The sequence below is a fragment of the Bison bison genome, unplaced genomic scaffold, assembly GCF_000754665.1.
Source record: "Bison bison bison isolate TAMUID 2011002044 unplaced genomic scaffold, Bison_UMD1.0 scf7180017864481, whole genome shotgun sequence".
Taxonomy (NCBI): Eukaryota; Metazoa; Chordata; class Mammalia; order Artiodactyla; family Bovidae; genus Bison; species Bison bison.
Genome location: NW_011495041.1, coordinates 3,610,561 through 3,631,607, shown reverse-complemented (window position 1 = coordinate 3,631,607; position 21,047 = coordinate 3,610,561). Strand labels below are relative to the sequence as shown.

Sequence of the window (21,047 nt, the reverse complement as noted above, 5' to 3'; positions counted from 1 at the left end):
TCCCTTCTCCCACCCCCGAGGAAGAAAAGCAAATATCTACAGCCCTGACATAATACCCAAGGAATAGTTAGAAAGAGCTTAAAATTCCTGATACAAACTCTGCTAAATCCAGTTACAAACCTTACTTTTTAAATTACTATATTCATCAAGAAGGGGGTCCGTGGGATGATTTTACAGATGAAGGAACTAAAGCCTGGTCAAAGCAGGGATGACACAGTCATTTATCATAAACCCTGATCTCTTTCCATCTTATTTTTGTTTGTTTTTTTTTTTAAATTTTAACATGCTACATACACCACCCCAGACCCCTTCAGCTCTCACCAATTGCTCTAAAAGCCTAGCTGTGGGGTCTTTGGTGTTGCCCACTTATTTTGAGCTCCCCTTAGGGACATGGGGGGATGGAATTTTCCTGTTGGCTTTGAAGTTAGGTGTGGTCAGGTCACTTGGCTGCGGTCAATGGATCTGAGTACAAGTGAAACAAGTACAAGCCCCTGTGCCCTCGTCTTTTTGTTCTTTTTTGTGGTGGGTAATCGCTTTACAATATTGTGCTGGCCTCTGCCATACATCAGCATGAATCAGCCACAGGTACACACACGTCCCCTCCCTCCTGAACTCCTCTCCCCGCTCCCACCCCATCCCACCTCTCTAGGTGGCCACAGAGCGCTGGGCTGAGCTCCCTGTGTCACACAGCAAATTTCCACGGACTGCATATTTTACATACGATAATATGTATGTTTCCACGCAACTCCCTCAACTCGTCCCACCCTCTCCAGAGTGAAGTCAGTCAGAAAGAGAAAGACAACGACTGCATATTACCGCATGTGTATGGAATCTAGAAAGATGGTACTGACGAATCTATTTGCAGAGCAGCGATGGAGGCTCAGGGGCTTCCCAGGTGGCACCAGTGGTAAGGAATCTGCCTGCTAATGCAGGAGGCTTAAGAGATGCAGGTTCGATCCCTGGGTGGGGACGATCCCCTGGAGGAGGGCATGGCAACTCACTCCAGTATTCTTGCCTGGAGAATCCCTAGGGTCACAAGGAGATGGACACGACGGAAGTGACTCAGCACTGTAACGGAGACACAGAAATAGACCCGAACCCTTGTCTTCTGAAGTAAAATGCTGACTCAAGAGTTAATGATTGGGAAAGATGAAAATGTAGAAACAAAGGATAACTGTTGAGCTGGGAAAACTGGTAACAATTTAGACTAAAATTCTGCCACAGGACAGAATCACCCGAACTCCCAGTTCCCTGAAATATCTAGATAAAGGCCTGACACACATTCCTAAGTTGTTTTTACAGGAAGCAGACCCCCCCTCCAGATGAAAACTGGGACACAAAAACACAAACACAAGACTGGCTGGAGCCAAAGGACTGATGACGCTTGAAACTTCACCTTGATATCAACCAATCTGAGAAGCGTCCGCGAGCTAATCACACCCTGGTCCTTGAACACTATAAAACTCCTCCTCACTATCCACCCCCAGGGTGAGTCACACAGTCTCGAGGCAGTTAGCCCCCTGTGGCCCCCTTTGCCTTGCAAAGCAATAAAAGCTCCTCTTGTACTTCACCCAAAACTGTTTTCCATGCTTCTATTTGGCAACAGTGAGCAGAGGCTGAGTTTCGGCAACAGAAGCAATGTTCCTAATAAACGTGTTACTAGTAAACAAAAGCCTGCTTCACCCTATTCTGGTCCCTTGGCCTACAGTCCTGGAAGTCCTGGAGGAACAAGACGCAGCTTCTGTCCACCTGGGTGCCTAAGTGCCTCGGATGAGAACAGCGTCATAGGCCATGTCTTATCAGACACATGGCAGGAATGAAAAGTTATGTTAAGAGATGTGAGGGTTGCTCCTTACTGCAGCATAACCTAAGCTGTCCTGACTGATATACTAGCAAAGTAAAAAATTCATTTTGAAATAAGTGATGCTTTTTATATATATATTTTTTAATTTCTTATTGGAGTTCAGTTGCTTTACAATGTTGTATTAGTTTCCACCGTACAGCAAAGTGACTCAGCTATATATCCCCTCTTTTTTGGATTTCCTTCACATTTAGGTCACGACAGAGCACTGAGCAGGGTGCCCTGAGCTACATGGCAGGTTCTCGTTAGTTACCTATCCTTTACATAGTATCAGTAGTGTATATATGTCAATTCCAATGCTTTTTTTAAGAGTCTGTATAATATACTCCAAGAGGAGCCGGAGGCTGATAGGTTCTGCAGAACAACAGTTTTTCACTCTCTTCACTTAATGAAAAGAGAATCCCATCTTCCTTCCACATGTGAGATTCTCCATCAAGGGCAACACACTCCATTCTCAAGTCATAGAGTTTATGTTTGCCTCCCAGTTAAGAGGTGGAAATGAAGGAAACTGATACCAATTGATGAAGCCAAACATCCTTTGAAAGGTGTATATTTAATTCTGACAAAGCAGCTATCCTGAAATTAATTTATTTAAAAGAAAGAAGATGGTGGTTGCCAGAGGTTCAGGAAAGTGGGGTATGGAGAGTTCGGCGGGTACAGAGTTTCAGTTCTGCAAGATGAAACGAGTTCTGGAAATGGATGGTGGTAACGGTTGCAAAACACTGAATTACCTAATGCTGCTGAACTGGGCACTTGGAAACGGTTGGTATGTTCTGTATATTCTATCACAACTTTTCTAAAAAAGACAAAATAAAAAGAAAGGGGAAAAACCTACCAAGTCTCATAATCTAGAGAAAGATGTTCAGAAAATGCGATCACAGCTTTACGAAAAATTTAACAAGCAGCCCTTTTAACTATTAAAAACGCTCAAGCCACCAACCACTTTTGAAAGCTGTCAGAGATGGAAGGCAGCGCCATTAGAGAGAAATTTTGTTCCTGCTGTCTTGTCTAAATAAAACACTGGTCTCTGCCATTCTCCATCATTAGAACAAATCAATTTCTAAGAAGGACAATCACTCAATGAGCTTTTCAGCAGAGTCTGTCCCTTGGCAGCGGCATACACAAGGCTGCGTGTGGAAGAGAGGGTGTGTACAGACCACGCTGACTGCTGTCAACAGCAAGTAAAGTAGAGACGAAACGGTTTCTGGCCATATTACAGGCTGAACATTTCTGACTTGATCACAGCAAACCACTCACTTGATACAATGTTTTGCAGTGTGGCCACGCCAGGATCTAAACTCTGACATGCTAGAAAAAGCTTTTCAAAGCTGCTCACCCTGCATCACCTTCTTGAACCAGGCAAGCTTAATCAGGAACACCAGGTCCACTCGAGAGCCCTCCATCAGAGGCAGGAAGGAGACCCCCAGGTGGTACCCTCTCAACTTCTTCCACACCCATCACCTCTCATTAAACAAACAGCAGCAGACAGGTAGAGAGAGGGAATCGTGTGCTTTTTCCTTTGCCTGCTGGGGATGCTATAAATACTGTATAAAGTTCAGTGAAGGAAATAGTAGAGTTCTTGCCAAAGGAGGAATGTAATCAACAAAAAAATGCATTTTGCATAAGAGCCCCGTTTGAGCACAGAGTTAAGATGAAGCTCAGGGCTTCATTATGTATTTAAATAGATCCAGCTTCAATTATCCAACTGAATGGAGGATACTTGATTTCAGATAATCAATGGTTTACGTGAGTGGCAGGAAAAGGGAAATTCACTCTAAACAAGAGGACTAGAGAATATATGCCAGGTCTAGGAAACTAACATTTCACATCATTTGAGTGTATAGGAGTGCAGGAAAAATTGTAAAGTAGGTTGAACTTTTTCCACTTTGAAAGAACAAAAAGGAAAAAGAATAAAGTTACGTATTTTTAAGAGGCTAATTGGGAATGAAGTTCCTGTGTGAGTTCCTAAAAAGTCTTTTTTCTCATTGATTTTTCTGTTTAACACATTTTAGAGTTTTATTATATAAGGGTTCATTAAACTATCATTGTTAACACTTATAAAGAAAATTATAGATATTACCCCATAATTGTAACCTGAGGCTCATCTCATCTACTGGAGGAAAGTCATGTAACTGGGCAACCCTCCCACTCAAGGTGAACTCTTTAAAGAAGAAAGGCTTCCAGCCCCAGAAAACCAGACCCCAAAAGACGAAGGAATTATTTACTGCAAAACAAAGGAATACCTGTAAACCTGACACAGTGAATGGCCACGGCAGGATCCATCTCTGGCCAACTGAGTAACCCGCAGGAAAGACCAACAAATATTGTCAACTGGGGCCCCCTTCACCAAAAGCCTCCCCATTTGTTCATGCTGCAGAAGCCTCCAGTAGGTATCAACATGCACCAATGAGACCCAAGTACTTCTTTGGTACCTCGTATTTAAGTGTGATCAGACAACTAAGGATCACCAGATACGTGATGAAAGCCTCCAGCATGAAAGGTAGACACCGAAGCCCACGGGAGAGTTCACATGGTGACTGTAACACATGGAGCCTGAAAGACAAGACTGGAGCAAAAGCACCAAGTGCTAGAGGAGGGCAGACTCCAGGGAAAGCCCTAGTACTCATCAACTACCCAATAAATTGGAGAATTTTAAAAATACAGTGAAGTAACTAAAAAATAAGCAAATTAAGCATAAAAAAAAAAGATAGTCATTAACTACAAGCAAAAAAATAAATAAAATGACAGTACACTATTTGGCTCAGCAGCTAATACCATTTATATGGTCATACAGCATGGGGATGTCAAAAGAGCATAACAGGGACTACTGATTGAATTCTGAATTTTCATGGAAGGAAGGATAAGAAGAGAACTTCACTGTAGGTCTTATAAGGTTAACTGAATTCTTCCAAACTATGCATTCAGAAGAGAAACAGATCCACAAAGAAAACAAACTCATGGTTATCAAAGGGGAAAGGCAGGGTGGAGCAGGAGAATAAATTAGGAGTTTGGGATACAGACTATTATATACACAAACCATCTATATCAGATAAACAACAGGTCCTACTGTGTAGGACAGAAAACTGTAGTCAATATCTTGTAATAAACTATAATGGAAAAGAATCTAAAAAATAATACATATATATACATATGTAGACCTGAGTCACTTTGCTGGCACTCAAAACAAATGCAACATTGTAAATTAACTATATTTCAAATAAATAAAATTATCTGTTTGTATGAACTTAATACAAATTTAAAATATTGTAAAAAGGAAGCAGAACAGGGTCAGTAACATATTCCTTGGACGATACATAATAGTATACTAGACCACACTCGAGCTCAGTCACAATTGTACCTCTCCACTGTGCTGTTAACAAAACGTGGAGAAACCTCTGAACACACTAACAGCAGGGCAGGCGCTGTAAACAGTGGCCAGCCTGTGCACTTATTGTGCACCTCAACACCCATACTCTCCAAGAATCCTCTCCTTAGAGCTGGGCCAATGGGTCCTCATGCTTTGAAAAGGGCCCCCCTGGGGCATAAAATGGGCAGGTTCAGCAGGCACCCCTTCAGGGAGCTCTATGATCCTCTATGCCAAATGGGGCATTAATAAGAGTCTATGGACATGAGTCTATGGCTCACAGGTCATACTTGCTATTTCTTTTCACCAGATTGCATGACATTGAGCCACCAGAATAGTACTGACAAGCTCATCTGGGTTGAGTCCAATCCTTCACAGAGATTAAAAAAATTGGCATGGGGATCCACACGTGCTAGAAGTGACCCTTCATCACAACGAACCTATGCCCAAACCAAAGGGAAATATTCCTAAAGTGGCTGGCTAGAGGTAGGAAAATGATCTACCGTGGTGGGAAAACAGGACTTGGCTAGAAACCAAGCCAACACTTAACGAAGACCAAACTTGGAGACTGTCATATCTGCATATTTTAACTCAAAGTTAAGAAGGATATAAACACCACAGAAGATCAAATTAGCATCCTAGATGATTTCATTAGAAGGACAAAAACCACAAAGATAAAATTTTGAAGCGCTAAGTTGAAGTTCTGCAACTTGGAGTTTTCAGAAATCTATTAAAATAAGATGACAAGGATCTTGACACTGAGGGTTAAATAGACCACAAGCTGGGTATGAGTCAACGGTTTGTTGTGGTTTCTAATAATTTAAGGAATTGACACCAGCATCATGGAAGAAATGAGAGAGCAGGGACTGAAATGCAGGAGGCACAGGGCAGGCCTCACAAGGACAGAGTGTGGGGTCCTGGGTCACAGTTATGAGGAGAACGTTCAGGAAAGGAGCAGGACCACTGGGAGCCTGGCTTGGAAACCTCGGGTAGGGAGACCTAAATAGGAGACATGGCGCAGGGAAATGAGAGCGGTTTTCAAGTAGTTAGACGGTTATCAGGAAGAATAAGCATGAAAGGCTTACTTGAAACTCTGGGGGAAAATATGGAAGCAAACAGAAATGGCAAATGTCACCAGAAAGAATGTATCATCGCAACACGATGAAGAACTTTCTAGAACGTGGAGCCAACTAACCAAGTAAATGGGCGATTCCCAGGGATGGTAGCCATCCAGACTGGCCAGACTGACCAGCTGTCAGGAGCCTTGTAGGAATGGTACCAGCCTTGAGAAGGAGGCTTGATGCTAATCTATTCAAGTCCAAATACGAAGTCCCTTCTACAGGCTTTTCTAACCAGTCCACTTGATGCTCCTGGTAAAAGGTGATTTCCAGATCATTTTCTAACTCGGCTGTCCTTGTCCAGGGCATAAGACACTGATCTTCACTAAGTCTGATACACAGAGTCACGCGGGGCACTTGAAGGTAATTATTCCTCAGAAGCTTATCAAACTCAAAGCTTTAGTCTCTCCTCAGAGAAGCCACACTCAACTTCTATAAAGATACTTATTTAAGAGAAGCACAGGGAACTAGTCTCTTTTTCTTCTAGTTAAAATGCTAACTACAACATTTAGTGAGCATTTGCTACCTATCAGACACTTGACTTGCATTACCACATCTAATACCCAATTCAACATAAAGGTGTAAATACTATTTTTAAAAAAAGTCTTTTAAAACTGGGCATGCTTTATAGGTTAGGAGTTTGGGATCGAAAAAAAAAATATATATATGTGCATAGCTATACAAGAGACACTATAAATGACAAGAAACTTTCTATGGAAAGGCAATGACCCCTTAGAGACAATATTTCCTACACTTCTTTTTTGTTCATTTGTTTTTTGTCTGTTTGCTTTTGACTACGCTGGGTCTTCATCCCAGAGCATGGGCTTCTCCAACTGTGGCGCATGGGCTTAGCTGCCCCTCGGCACATGGGATCTTAGTTCCCCATAAGCGATTGGACCCACGCCCCCTACATCGGGAAGATCCCCTGGAAAAGGAAATGGCAACCCACTCCAGTATTCTTGCCAGGGAAATCCTGTGGACAGAGGAGCCTGGAGGGTTACAGTTCACGGGGTCACAAAGAGTCTGACACAACCAAGCAAATGAGCACTCCTGCATTGGAAGGCAGATTCTTAACCACTGGACCACTCCTTCAGATACATAATTCTAAATGATTTTCTACCCAGTCAGGCATCATTCTTACTCTACTAACTATGCTCCCAAGGCACTGAATATAGAAATTGAAAACTAATATTAGGATATGTTACCATAAAAGTCACCAAGATAGTAATGGATGAAGAAAGCGCCGAGAGGAAACTGTGCTTTGTAGGTGATGTCGCTGATTCTGGCTTCCAGTTGGAGGGAAGAACACTAATAAAAATATTAATAGTTGAAATGCAGAAGCTCTAGCTTCCCCTTTGTAAACAGCATAGCACTTTTCATATATAAACTCTCTAACGTTCATGTCCATTCCCACCCCCGTCTTGGACACAAAACCCCTCTTCTACTTCTGCTGGTAACACGAATCTCTTTTCCATGGGCAGCAAATCTGAATAACAGCATCAGATCAGCAGCATACGGGCTCTGGAAACTGTGTGCACTGAATTGAGCCCCGGGGCTGAAATAACCTACAAATTATTTCCATAATCATGCTCGCTCTCCCTCGCTTTTGCCTCACCCCCTGCACACACAGGTTCCTTTCAAATTCAGCCCCTCCAGGGTCATGTGGATTACAATAAGTAGAAGGTGGAAAATGCCCTCATAGATCCCAAAGAGCAGTAATTTCCTCTGAAAAGGTTCGTTTTGTGCTCTGTCCCACGTAAGCAGCATAAAAATTTCGCCAAAACAAGAGGACACAGTGGTTTTCATGAATAAGGTCCTATGCTGCCACAAAAGAATTTTATTCAATGTGACCTATTGAGTATTCAGATTCTAATAGCAATTTTACGGCCAGGAAAGTCCTTTCAAAGGGAATTCACATGAGAAGTGTGTAGGTAAAAAACAAGAACATCCTGAAATCAACCAAGTTATCATCTAACTTGTACAGTGAGGCAAGGATGGCCAAAATCAAGTTACAATTTTCAAATATTCCAAGTAAGTGGCTTAATTATAAGAAAGAGAAAAAGTCACTTTTTACCATAATCACTGACTCTCGCCCATGTTCTTGTGAGCATAAAAAGTAATAGTAATGGGATAAGTAATATGCTTAGAAAATAAGGGGCTTTGGGAAACAAGAGGCTTGGTTTGAATCCAGCCCCACCACTCAGTTACTGTGAACTGGCATCCAATTATCAGCATTTGTAGCCTTAGCTTCCACAGAGGGGGTACACAATCCATACCAACTGGTTAAAAGATGGATACCACTATAAGACTTGAGTGGACTCACATTGTAAAACGTGTTCAGTGTGGTGGCATACAGTAAGGGTTCAGTAAAATGTTTGTTTACTGTTGTTATCATGAGAGTAGTTGAGCATTTTATCATTTGCAAGATATCCAATTAATTAACACAAAGCTATTGCAGATTCAGAAACACAATGGTTTATAAGTTATACAGAAGAATATGTTCATGAGACAAAGCATGGAGATTTTTCAATACAATACATAAAGAACTACCCACTCGTTCCCTTCCACCTTGAGAAATGAGACTACATTAAAATTAAAGTTTGGTTTAACAAAGAATACCTTTCAGAGAGTAGAAAGCAAGCCACAGGCAGCAAAAACGACATGTGAATGCATGTAATTAACGAAGAGATGATGTGCAAAACACATAACAAACTGCTGTGAATCATCACGAGGAGATGGACACCTCAGTGGAGGAGTAGGCGAGAGACTTAAAGACTTCACAGAAGGTGATACTGGGTCATTAGACCCAGAAAAAGGTGCTCACCTTCATGCTGATAGCTTAAAGAAAGAAAAGACAAAGATCTGACAATCACACTTGTGGACAAGGATGAGCAAGAACTGGAGTTCTCCCGGGCTGCTGATGCGAGGAGGACTATTTCATTCATTTTGGAGACTAGCAGTGCCTAGCACACCTGACTGCGTGCACATATCCTGTGACCCAGCACCGCCACGCCTGGGCACACACCAAAAGAAATGCAGACAAATGGGTCACGAACACAGACCCGAGAGACTGGCGCGGGTTCCATCCCGGGGTCAGGAAAATCCCTGGAGTAGAAAGTGGCGACCGACTCCAGTATTCTCGCCTAGAAAATTCCATGGACAGAGGAGCCTGGTGGGCCACAGGTGAAATAACCTATTACTCTCTTCCATGCCTTTATTTCAACTCTCTCTTCACATGGCATATCCTCACCATCAATTTCACTCAATTAATCCCTGTTCTTCCTTTAACATTCACGGTCAAGGTTTACCACATCATAAAGTTCCATGTATTCCAGTGTCTGCCTCCCATATTATATGTGAACACTTTCAAGCATAGAGACTATGTTAAAATCTTCTTGGTATTCTCCATATCACTATGCATAGCATGTAGGAAACATAGGATAAAGGCTTGAGGACTTCCTATATTATTCCTAAATTATAAAATGGAGAAATCTTACCTAACGCACTAACACCCCAAAAAGTGTATCACAACTGACCTAATTCAAAGGATTCCCTATAAAAGCAAATGTTAACCCTGAAGTGATACATAGGTTAGTATTTTTTAATATAATTAACAGTCAGAATTCGATAACTTTAAGTACAAGGTTCTGAAAAGATGAGGAAGAGAAACTGGTTGGGAAGAGACTTATTTCCAGGATGCCATGATTTTACTTTATGAGTAATATTAGAAGAGAACATATTATGATAAAAAATTTTGACAGCACCAATCAGGTCTAAATTAAGGAATTCATGATCCTTGCTCTAAAGTGCTACACAAATTATATCAAGATTTCAGTCAAAAATCCTTCAATCTACACCCCTCCCTCGGGCTTCACGGAGGAGACCTCTAGGTGAGTTCAATCATTCCTGGAACTCAACAGAGATGTTTATTTTGTCATTCATTATGGCGACTCAATGGACATGAGCAAACTCTGGGAGATAGTGAAGGACAGGGAGGCCTGGCGTGCTGCGGTCCATGGGGTGGCAAAGAGTTGGACACGACTGAGCAACTGAACAACAATCACAGCACTTATGTTTCTATGATGTGCAAAAGCTAGGACTCCCCCACCACCACCACCCCCACTCAACAGAAAACAGGATGAAATACTCAGGCAGTAGAGGAAGGTATCTGATAAGTGATCTGAAACGCTCTGCAAAGGAGGAGCCACACACCTGGAAGAGGAAGGCATCGCCCAGGGAATTGCTGAGGCAGAAGACGAAGTCCTTCTTGGGGTGCTCAGGAACTGCCTGTACAATGCTGTTCTCCACCCAGACGGCGTGCTTGGGGACGCTGTTGTGGTCTATCCCGGACCTGCCGTCGCCCTCGTAGAAGAAGAGTGTGCACCCTGGGAAAACAAAGCGGTGTCTGCGTGAGTACTTGGTGCAACAGCAAGTCTGGAGTGAAAACTGTGGCTCGTGCGCTGTTACTAGGAAAGGGCTGGAAATTAGCATGGAACAGAGGAAGTAAAGAGAAGGGGGCTATGCTTGTACTAAGTCTTGGACAGGCTTATATTAAGAAAGGATCTTTCTTTTTTTCCCCCTAATTGAAGTATAGTTGCTTTACAATGTTGTGCTAATACTTTTTTTTTTTTCCAAGTCTTCATGGAATTTGTTACCATACTGCTTCTGTTTTATGGTTTGGTTTTTGGTCCAGAGGTACCATGGGATTCTTAGTTCTCTGACCAGGGATGGAAGGCACACCGCCTGCAATGGAAGGCAAAGTCTTAACCGCTGGACCACCAGGGAAGTCTCCCGTTAAGACTCAAATCTCAGTGTCATCACGCACGCCCTCCAGTTCTTCGAGATCTTACTTTCCATTTCAGAATGTTTTGTTCCGGGTATCCTCAGAGGCATGTGGGGATCTCAAGGCTCCTCTGACCAGTACCATGTACCACGTGCTCGGTCGCTCAGTAGTGTCTGACTCTGTGGTCCCGGGGTGGCTGTAAATGCAGCTCCACGGGTCCGAAGAGCAAGCAGTGCTGAGTGAGGCCTGGCAGTCGGGACTGTCTCCCTACAGCCTCCTCCCAATATATCTCACAGGAAATGCAACCAGGAAACACCATCTATTGGGTTTCTTGACTGTGCCCTTGGTGAAAACAAAATACAACACTGACCCCAGGTACTTTCAGGATAAGGAAAGAAACGATGGACTTTTGAGTCTCAGATCTTCTCTATAAAGTGTTTGCCTAGAAATCAACCAAGTGCTTGTTCCTCCTGGAAGAATAAACACACGACACACGTATGAAGGCCTAGGGGAGGCTGGAGGCCTGGGCCACGCTTAATCAAACTCCGAACGAGAGAGACAGCAGCAGTAGAAACCTGGCCTACATTTGTGGCCAGCTGGGTTCCACAGATACCCTCCAACCATGGCCTGAAGGGGAGGTGTGCTTTATTAGTAATTATTCACTGAGGACTTACTCTCAAGTCATCAAATTAAATTTCAGGGGAGGCCAGGGCCCCTGAATTCTAATTATTTTAACTTCAACATAAGCCACTTGGTCAGTTTTCAACATCTTCCTTACCACAAGCAACGGCCACTGCTGATGCGAATCACAAAGCCCTTCCAGGTACCATCTCTTCGGCTGCAATATGAACTTCCACAAAGCAAATTTCTAACTGACGGTGTACAATGACAGGGATCAACGGAAAAGTCACACGCGTGCAAAGGCCATTTTTTCCTAGCCCTTAATATTTCACAGGACAGCTTCCTTGGTGGCTCAGCAGTTAAGAAATCTGCCTGCCAGTGCAGGGGATGCAGGTTCCATCCCTGGGTTGAGAAGATGCCCTGGAGGAGGAAATGGCAACCCACTCCAGTACTCTTGCCTGGAAAATTCCATGGACAGAGGAGCCTGGTGGAATACAGTCCATGGGGTTGTGAAAGAGTCAGATACGACTGAGAAAATTCACCTGACTAGTATTTCACAGGAGCATGTAACAGCGGCTGGATGCAGCGCCTCCAGCACAAATGCACACCTCACACTTGCTGGCAAGCCCCGCTGGTTTCCCGGCGCTTCCTGTGGAACCGCCTGACCACGAGCTCAGCCCAAGGGTCTACTGCGTGCTGCTGCTGAACATCACGATTTTATAACTGTTGTCCTGTATCCATAGTTCAGGAGTTTCAATTTTCCCTCCAATCCATTCAAGTTATATTCACTTTTCACCTCCGCCCCAAGGATAAAGCCCTATGTTTTCTGTGACACTTATTGTTGGAAATATATAGTGCTATGTAATTTTAGTAGGATTTTATTTTGTTTTTATGTTTTGGGGGTATAAGTTACATACATATAATTTAACTATAGACCTATTACCCCAACACTAATTTTTTTTTTTTTAATAATCCCTCTTATTTTGAAGAGCTCAAGTTTTTACAGGAACACAGAGCTCACATTCAGAAACATCTGAAACTCCTCTTTTCATGTCTTAAGCTAGCATAGATTCAGAGATAGAAAAAGAAAAGAAATGGAAAGAGGAGGGTATTTTCCTTGAAATATGAGGTTTCCAAGGTGGGGGCATTTTTGCTGAATGAGGGACATTTGGTGAAGTCTAGAGACATTTTTAGTTGTCACAACTTGGGGGTGGGGGAGAGAAGCAGGTGGGTAACACAGGGGTCCCCAACCTCCAGGATCTAAAGCCAGGTGATCTGAGGTGGAGCTGATACAATAAAAGAAATAAAGTGCACCATAAATGTAACAAACTTGAATCATCCCCAAACCAGCCCCCCCACCTCCCCATGGAAAAACTGTCTTCCATGAAACCCGGTCTCTGGTGCCAAACAGGCTGGGGACCACTGATTGGACAAGGATGCTGCTAAACATCCTACAATTCCCAGGATAAGCCTCACGACAAAGAATTATCCAGAAAATGTCAGCAGTCCCGCTGCTGAGAAACCTTACTCCAAATAATCCTTTAGGACTAGTATTATACTAATGATGAACAGATTCTTAACAGAAAAGGGACAATGCAGCTTTACCATAGTTAGAATAGAAACCAAAGCCTGCAGATAACGGATAGACAACGTTCACACATTGAACACTTGATGTCTCCCCAAATTGCCATTTCCATCATTTTTCAACTTTAGTTTACAATCGTCCATGACAGTGGGTGGTTGAAAATCAGCTTCTCCTTCATTACCAACATGTTCCAGCTCTAACGTGAAACAGCACATCTGGGCACCACGCGCTCCCTGGTAACATCTTCTTTACCTTCATCTTGAATGCAATCTGTTTGCGTTTCAGTCATGGATGGAGACACTCCAGAGTCTAATTCTAAATAAAACTTTTTAAAAATTAATTATTCTGTCGAAAGTGAAAGAATCTTTGAAGAATTCCCTAGCCCACGGCTTCCAGGTACCCTGCTTTTTATTTCTCCATCTCCAAGCTCAAGTCAGCAGTGAGCCCTGCCTGTGAGTGGCAGGGACAAGCCCTGAGTTTGTTGATCTATAATGGGACCCGTCAGGAGCCAGAAGGAAAAGCCTCGGCAGCTGTGTGTTCCAGTCTGGATCCTGACAGACTGTGTCATTCAGATCTGGGTCACCAAGGAAGCGCAGGCTCCCTCCTCTAATGGGCGTGTGGGCTGGGCTCCTGAGTGCCCACATCCTGCCTTCCTTGATCATTTATTCTCTAAAGGAACAGCAGAAACAAAACAGCCCCCGCTTCCATGTCCCAAGTAAAAAAAATCACCTAATTATTTTTATCCTATGCCATTAACAGTGTTATTCTCAAATTGAGTCTAAGCATCACCTGGGAACTTTGTTTAAACCACAGATTCAGGGCCTGTCATGGGCTGAATTCTATTCCCCCAGGTTCCTATGTTGAAGTCATATAGCCCAGGGCCTCAGAATTTCGCTATATTGGGACATAAGGGCTTTACCGAGGTAATTAAAATAAAAGGAGGTGTTCAGGTGGGCACTAAGCCACTATGACCACTGTCTTTATAAGAAGGAGGAATTTGGACATAGACAGGTACAGACAGAGGACGCAAGAGAACACCAAACCTGCTGACACCCTGACCTCAGACTTCGAGGCTCCAGGACTGTGAGACAATCCATTTCTTTTGTTGAAGCCACCCAGTCTGTGGTACTTGGTTATAGCAGGTCCAATACAGGGATTAATACAGGGCCCCAACTCCAATCCTCTGGCCACCTGATGCGAAGAACTGACTCATTGGAAAAGACCCTGATGCTGGGAAAGATTGAAGGTAGGAGGAGAAGGGGACAATGGAGGATGAGATGGTTGGATGGCATCACCGACTCAATGGACATGAGTTTGAGTAGACTCCGGAAGTTGGCAATGGACAAGGAGGCCTGGCATGCTGCAGCCCATGGAGTTGCAAAGAGTTGGACACCACTGAGCGACTGAACTGAACCGAACCACCTTCAGACTTTGAGATTCAGCAGGTATGGATATAACCCAGGAAGTGACTCAGACAACTGTGACACAGATGGTCTTCTAATCATGTTGTTAAAAACTCAACATTGAGTAATAAAACGAAAGATAAGACAGGCTGCTAAAGGGAACAGAGGCTGCGGGGTCCAGTGCTGTGGACCTTTGGGGAGGAGCAGGAGGTGGAAGAAGGGGTCTCTCTCCCTCATGTCATCTCATCCCACCCCCCACAGCAGGACAGTGGATATGATCCAGGGCCCCTGAGACACGACCCGATAGTGCCTTCAAATTAAGCCGAGGCAGGTCTCATGTGAAAAAGAATGGTAGCAGGTCTCCAAAATGCTCCCACAGGAAGAACAACTGTGTTTCACAAGCAGAACCACGACATCAAATAGCCTTTTCGCGATTCACAATGGAACATGAAAAGCAAAGTGTGCTCTGTGTACGTGTGTGTGTGTCACCCAATAAAATTAGCTCAAATCCAAAGTTCCTGTGTTTTAAACACAGATACTTCACATGTTCAAAATTTTATATGCACTTTATGTAGACTATAGTACGGTACCCGCTCTTGCATAGACACCAAAATTTAAAGTTTAATATCAATATTTTCTGAGGTTTTCCACCGAAGATACTATGGGTACCAGAATTCCACATCTATTCAAACTCTGAAACCACTAAGGCAGACTTTCAGAATGAGAAGAGGATGTGAGAAAAGAACCCGTGGCTGACTCATGTCGGTGTATGGCAAAAACCACAATATTGTAAAGTAATCATCCTCCAATTAAAATAAGTTAATCAAAAAAAAAAAGAAGGAGAAGAACCTGACTCTTTCCAAGACATCCTTAGAAGTGGAGCAACAAGATGCAATAACCCAACAAGTCTTAAAAACTAAAGACAGCATCCTATGCTAAACATGCAGGAACATTAGACACACAAGCTCTTGGCAGAAAGGAGGGGGAACTGCCCTGCACTGGCTGACAAGGGTAAAGCCTCCTCTATGGGACAGTTGGTTGCTCCCCAACATGCCCAACCTCCTTTCCTCTGCAGTAACAGCAACCCCACTGCTTGGTTGAGTCCATTCCTGCCTCCCTTGCAGCTATGTTGGACTCATTTCTGGCCTATGCAGTGGAAGCAGAAGAGATTCAGTCAACTTCCAGACTGTACGCTCAGTGCAGAGGGATTTGCCCTCCACACCTCCATATTTCTACTGGAACTGGACCTGCCGGTGAGCTCTCCTGATCGTTCATATGAAAACAATGCTCTAGGTACAGTTAAGCAGTAAGACAAAAGGAACCCTGGCTTCTGGATGACGTCACAGCAAAGAGTCACCCATCACCCTTAGAAGGTCTGCCTCTGCTATGTGGGGGGGAATTTCAGGCCTGGCTTGCTTGAGGCGTTGTCACTATGGGTCTCTGTGACATGCAGCAAGACCTACAGCCCAATTAATATGCTCCCTCCCTGTTTGGCCAGGTATTGAAGCAATAGTAGGCACCACTAGTAATGCAACCCGCCCAAACCCCGCACAGGGATTGACCTGCACATCACTGAACAGAGCTCTAGGCTGTCGTGTGCCTCTAGGACTGGTTATTCCACACCAGCCACAGATGATAAAATCCAGTATCAGATGGTGTAATGGGTGTACCACACCAGGTAAGCTCAGGCTTCTTTCTCTGGGACCCATCCTTCATGCTTTGTAACCTCTCTAACCTCTCCTGTCATACATTAACCTGCTTCACATCCAGCTTCTGTTAAGGATTCTAAGTGGGCTTGAGAAGTGTCTTTTCTTTTAAGACACAGCAGAGCTCAAGACATGCAGACATGGGCAAAAACACAAGCAAATACTTCTAAAATGTATGCAAAACGTTAACAAACAGCAGCACATCAAAGCATCATGCTTATCAATGAAAAGGCAGTGCATATATATACACATGCATGTATATATGTATACACACACACTCAAATATTCAAAGTGTGACTGCAAAACAGGGACGTTTTCACATAGATGGCTCAGACATCCCATTAAACACTAGGTTAAATTCTATGAAATTAACAATATTCCATCATTCTTTGTGAAAGAAAAAATAAAAAGGCAATTTCATAAGATTCAAACTACTGATTTTTCCCTCCAAAACAGTTATTCTGGGAGGCACATTTTTTGGGACGATTTCAAAAAAATATTTTTTGGAGCTCAAGGCGCTGAAACTGTCACCACAACCAGCTGTACATAGGAAAATAAGGCATGAGAGGCTCTAATAGCTTACATGTGAAAAAGAAAAGACTATAAACCATTGATGGGAAAAGGAAATGGGGAGTGACTATCAAGGGACATAAAGTTCCAGCTCAAGAAGATCATTGCGTTCTAGAGATGTGCTGTACAACCGTGTGCCTTCGTCAACTACACTGAAACATACACCTAAAAATGTGCTAAGAGGGTAATATGTGTGTGTAGTGTGTGCGTGCACGCTCAGTCATGTCTGACTCTTTATGACCCTATGGACTCTAGCCCACCAGGCTCCTCTGTCCATGGGATTCTCCAGGCAAGAATACTGGAGTGGGTTGCCACTTTCTCCTGCAGGGATCAAACCCGTGTCTCCTGTGTCTCCTGTATTGCCAGGAAGATTCTTTACCACTGTGCCACCTGGGAAGCTCAAGAGAGTAGGCCTCACGTTAAGTACTCTTACCACCATAAAACAACAATTTTGAAATTAGCATGAAATAGAAATTCCATGCAATTAAAAACCATCACGTGTAAGGGGTACCACGGAGCCCAGGGTTACCCAGCACAGCTTGAAGGATGCTCTCTGTCTCTCACCTTTCAAGGACACCCAGTAGTGCTTCCACTTCCTCCGCGTGGCTGACTCCACCTTCTTGTTCTTCTTGTGCACCAGGAAGTTCTTGACGGCCAGGGCGCCGGCCTTGCGCACTGTGCCCTGGGCGGCCGTGAGCAGGATGTCGGACTGGCCCGGGGAGCTCAGGGTGCCGCTGCTCTGCTCGTCGCTGTGCGCGGAGCCCGCCTCCTCCAGGCTCTCGCTGTTCGTGGTGCTCATCTCCAGCTCCCGGCGAAAATTCTCATACACCCCCTGGCGGGCCGCGTCCCCGGTGGAGCTGCTGCCGCTGTCGCTGCCCACAAAGGCACGGCCGGTGGGGGGCGAGTAGCTGGAGTTAGTGGCATTGGATCGCCGGGACAGGAGGTCCGTGTCGGTGGTGGCCCCTTCGATCCCACTGTCGGCAAACTCGCTACCCTCGCCTGCGTTAACATCCTTGGGAGCCGAAAGGGAGAAGAAAGAAGACATGCATCACACAGAGAAGTAACCCAGGGGCCCCTGTCGCTCCAGCCGGGGGCTGTGGAGCTGCTGGCGACCTGCAGCATGTCACTGCTTCCCACCTTCCCGGGACCAATTACCCCTCAACTCCCAACCCCCTCAAACTCAACTTGCCTGCTGAGCAGCTCAGGAAAACCATGAAGCCACCCCAATATGAATGTCAACAATTCAGAACATTCAAAACACACACGCACACAAAGCAAGAAACATTTCAAAGAACTTATCAATGATCTGACTTAGATAATTAAGTAATGGGCAAATCAGCTATTCAGAGTCCCCTCCACTGCCCTGCTGAGCGAACTCAGCACCCTGGCCCTCATCAGCCAGCTCGGCGCTCCAGGAAACTCTGCTGGCTGATTAGGTAGTTTATTCCGGAGTTGTGGGGTTCCAAGGGAATAATGACGTCTGTGTAGCTCATACTTTAAAAAAAAAAAAAAACCAACAACAAATAAATAAATAAAAGGCTGAGTTAGGAGTCTAATTTATGATCTGGTGACTAGAAAGATAACTAGCGTACCACTCCACCCACTCACCCAGCAAGAACCCAGAGCCCAGGAGCAGGGGAGAGCCCTCATGCTCCAATCCGCTTTGTTTCTTGAAAACAAGCAGCTTCTCACTCTGCACTTGAGCTGAACAAGTCTGTGGGGCCCACAGCTCCAGTGCCACTCTCCGATTACCCTGCCCTTTCAAAGCTGGGATGCCAGGAGCCTGAGCAAGCTACTCACTACCCCAGGGGCCAAGTGACAACTTGGGGCAACTGCCAAGATGTGGGGGGTATCCATCCCTCAGTTAAAAACATTTGGAACTTCCAAAGCGCTGGCCCTGCTCTCAGGCTCAACGGGACACAGACAGGTCTGTTCTTAAATCACAATCTGGATTGCTCTGAAGTGCTAAAGGCATTTCCACAAACAATAATTAAAGAAGGGTAGTCCTCAAGAGAGAATAATGAAAGCAGAATTCGACAGGCCAGCTCAACAGTCTCAAGGATAAGAAATGGGACTGGTTTTTTTCCAAGGGAAAGGATGGGAACGTGAAACTGACATGCAAGTGATACGTGGTTTGGAGACTTAACCGTGTTTTAAGCCTTTAGTCTCATAAATAGTTCATTACGGTTTGAAAATGTAAAAAGCTAACAGGATATTCCAATTGCCATATAAATGATTTGAATGCTGTGCTTTCAAATCCCTGCTGCCAGGTAATGGGGCAGAATGAACCAAGCCACAAACTATTGGGTTGGCCAAAAAGTTAATTCCGGGTTTTCATACGATACTACAGAAACACCAGAACGAACTTCTCAGCCAAGCCAATAACACTGTCCTGCATGAGGCCCAAACAGGCATTGTCCCCTCATCTCTGCACATCTCACGTGGTCAATTCTAAGCTAAGGCCCTCAGAGTTCATCTTCATCACGAATAGATCCTAAGTTAGCAACTAAAAGATGGGCAGAGCCAAACATGAAAACCATCATGGGATGCACAGAAAGACAGATACTGTAGGATTCACTTCTACATTCTATGTGGAATGTAAAAACGCCAAACCCATAGAATCAGAGAGTAGGATGGCAGTTGACAGACTAGGGGACTAAGGGAAATGCGAGATCCTGGTCAAGGCTACACATTTTCAGTTACAAGAGCAATTACGTTCTGGGGATCTGATATACAGCCAGATGACTCTAGTTAATGATACTGTATTGTATCCTTGAAATCTGCTAGGAGGGTAAACCTATAAGTGTTCTCACCACAAAAAAAGAAAAAAAAACAAAAGGAAGGAAGGGAGGGAGGAAGGAAGAGAGGAGTAATTACGTGAGTGACGGATGTGTTAATTAACTTGATTGTGGGGATCATTTCACAATACATATATAACATTAAACTCCGGGAGTTGGTGATGGACAGGGAGGCCTGGCGTGCTGCAGTCCATGGGGTCACAAAGAGTCGGACACGACTGAGTGACTGAACTGAACTGAAACCATCACAGTGTACCTCTTCAAAAATACAAAAAAACCCAAGGAAATACAGTGTGCAAAGCACAGAACCTCGACAGTGGAGACACCGGCCAAGTACCACCTCGACCAAGCGCTCAAGGTTAACTGAGTGCAGGGTACACGGGAACCCTTTGTACTACGTTTGCAACATTTCCTTGATTCTAAAACGGTTCTAAAATAAAAAGTTTATCTAAAAAGAAAGAAGAAACAAGGGGGAGGTGAGATGGGAAGACAGTAGCAGGAAGTGCTGAAGCAAGTTTCTAAGGACCAGTGACATTTGCAACGGAGTTTAGGTCCCTGGGATACAGAGGGACTTAAGAGGGTCAACGAAACCATGGATACAGCCAGGATGCAGACCCTGTGACTGTCCGTCCTGTCATTTCCCTGCCTGCTGTCCTGCCTGTTACCACCACCAACGGTCATCACGGATGCAGACACGGAAGGTATGTGATATATACACTGTGCCATTGAGTGAGCATGCATACTCAGTCGCCTGAGTCACGTCCAACTCTTTGTGATTCCATGGAGCCCACCAGGCTCCTCTGCCCATAGGATTTTTTTGGCAAGAATATTGGAGTGCATTGCCATGCCCTCCTCCAGGGGATCTTCCCAACCCAGGGATCCAGTAGGTAAAAAAACTCCCCAGTACAAACAGGAGAGCGCTGTTACCAACCCACGTTTCTCCCTGGCAGGAACATTTACCATATGTCCCTTTGGATGATAATAAGTAAAGTCAGTCATCACCGAATATTCAAGATAACCATGGGTGGCGGGAGTTCGCATGAGTCTCCCCAGTATCTGGACTCATTTTCACATCTCAGTCCTTCTCTGGGAGACAGGACAAAAATCAGCTACAAATTTGCCTCAAAAATGAAAAATGATGAGCTGCTTCTCTGTAAGACAGGGGTAACCCCCCTGGGTCATAAGAAAAAGAGTTCAGAACGAAAAAAGGAGACATTGATAGCAGGCACCTGAAAATT

At 44.3% G+C, this 21,047-nt stretch overlaps 1 protein-coding gene across 3 annotated transcripts in view; it reads right to left on the bottom strand.

Annotated features, from left to right (window-relative positions):
• The window catches only part of TIAM1 (T-cell lymphoma invasion and metastasis 1), a 469,570-nt gene that overhangs the window by 125,499 nt on the left and 323,024 nt on the right, over positions 1-21,047 (bottom strand). For all 3 annotated transcript variants that reach the window (XM_010862313.1, XM_010862311.1, XM_010862312.1), the window contains 2 exons: positions 17,576-18,023; positions 10,556-10,728 (listed from right to left, as the gene is read on the bottom strand). In XM_010862313.1, the coding sequence (XP_010860615.1) occupies positions 10,556-10,728; positions 17,576-18,023 (621 nt within the window). The remainder of the gene's footprint in view (positions 1-10,555; positions 10,729-17,575; positions 18,024-21,047) is intronic.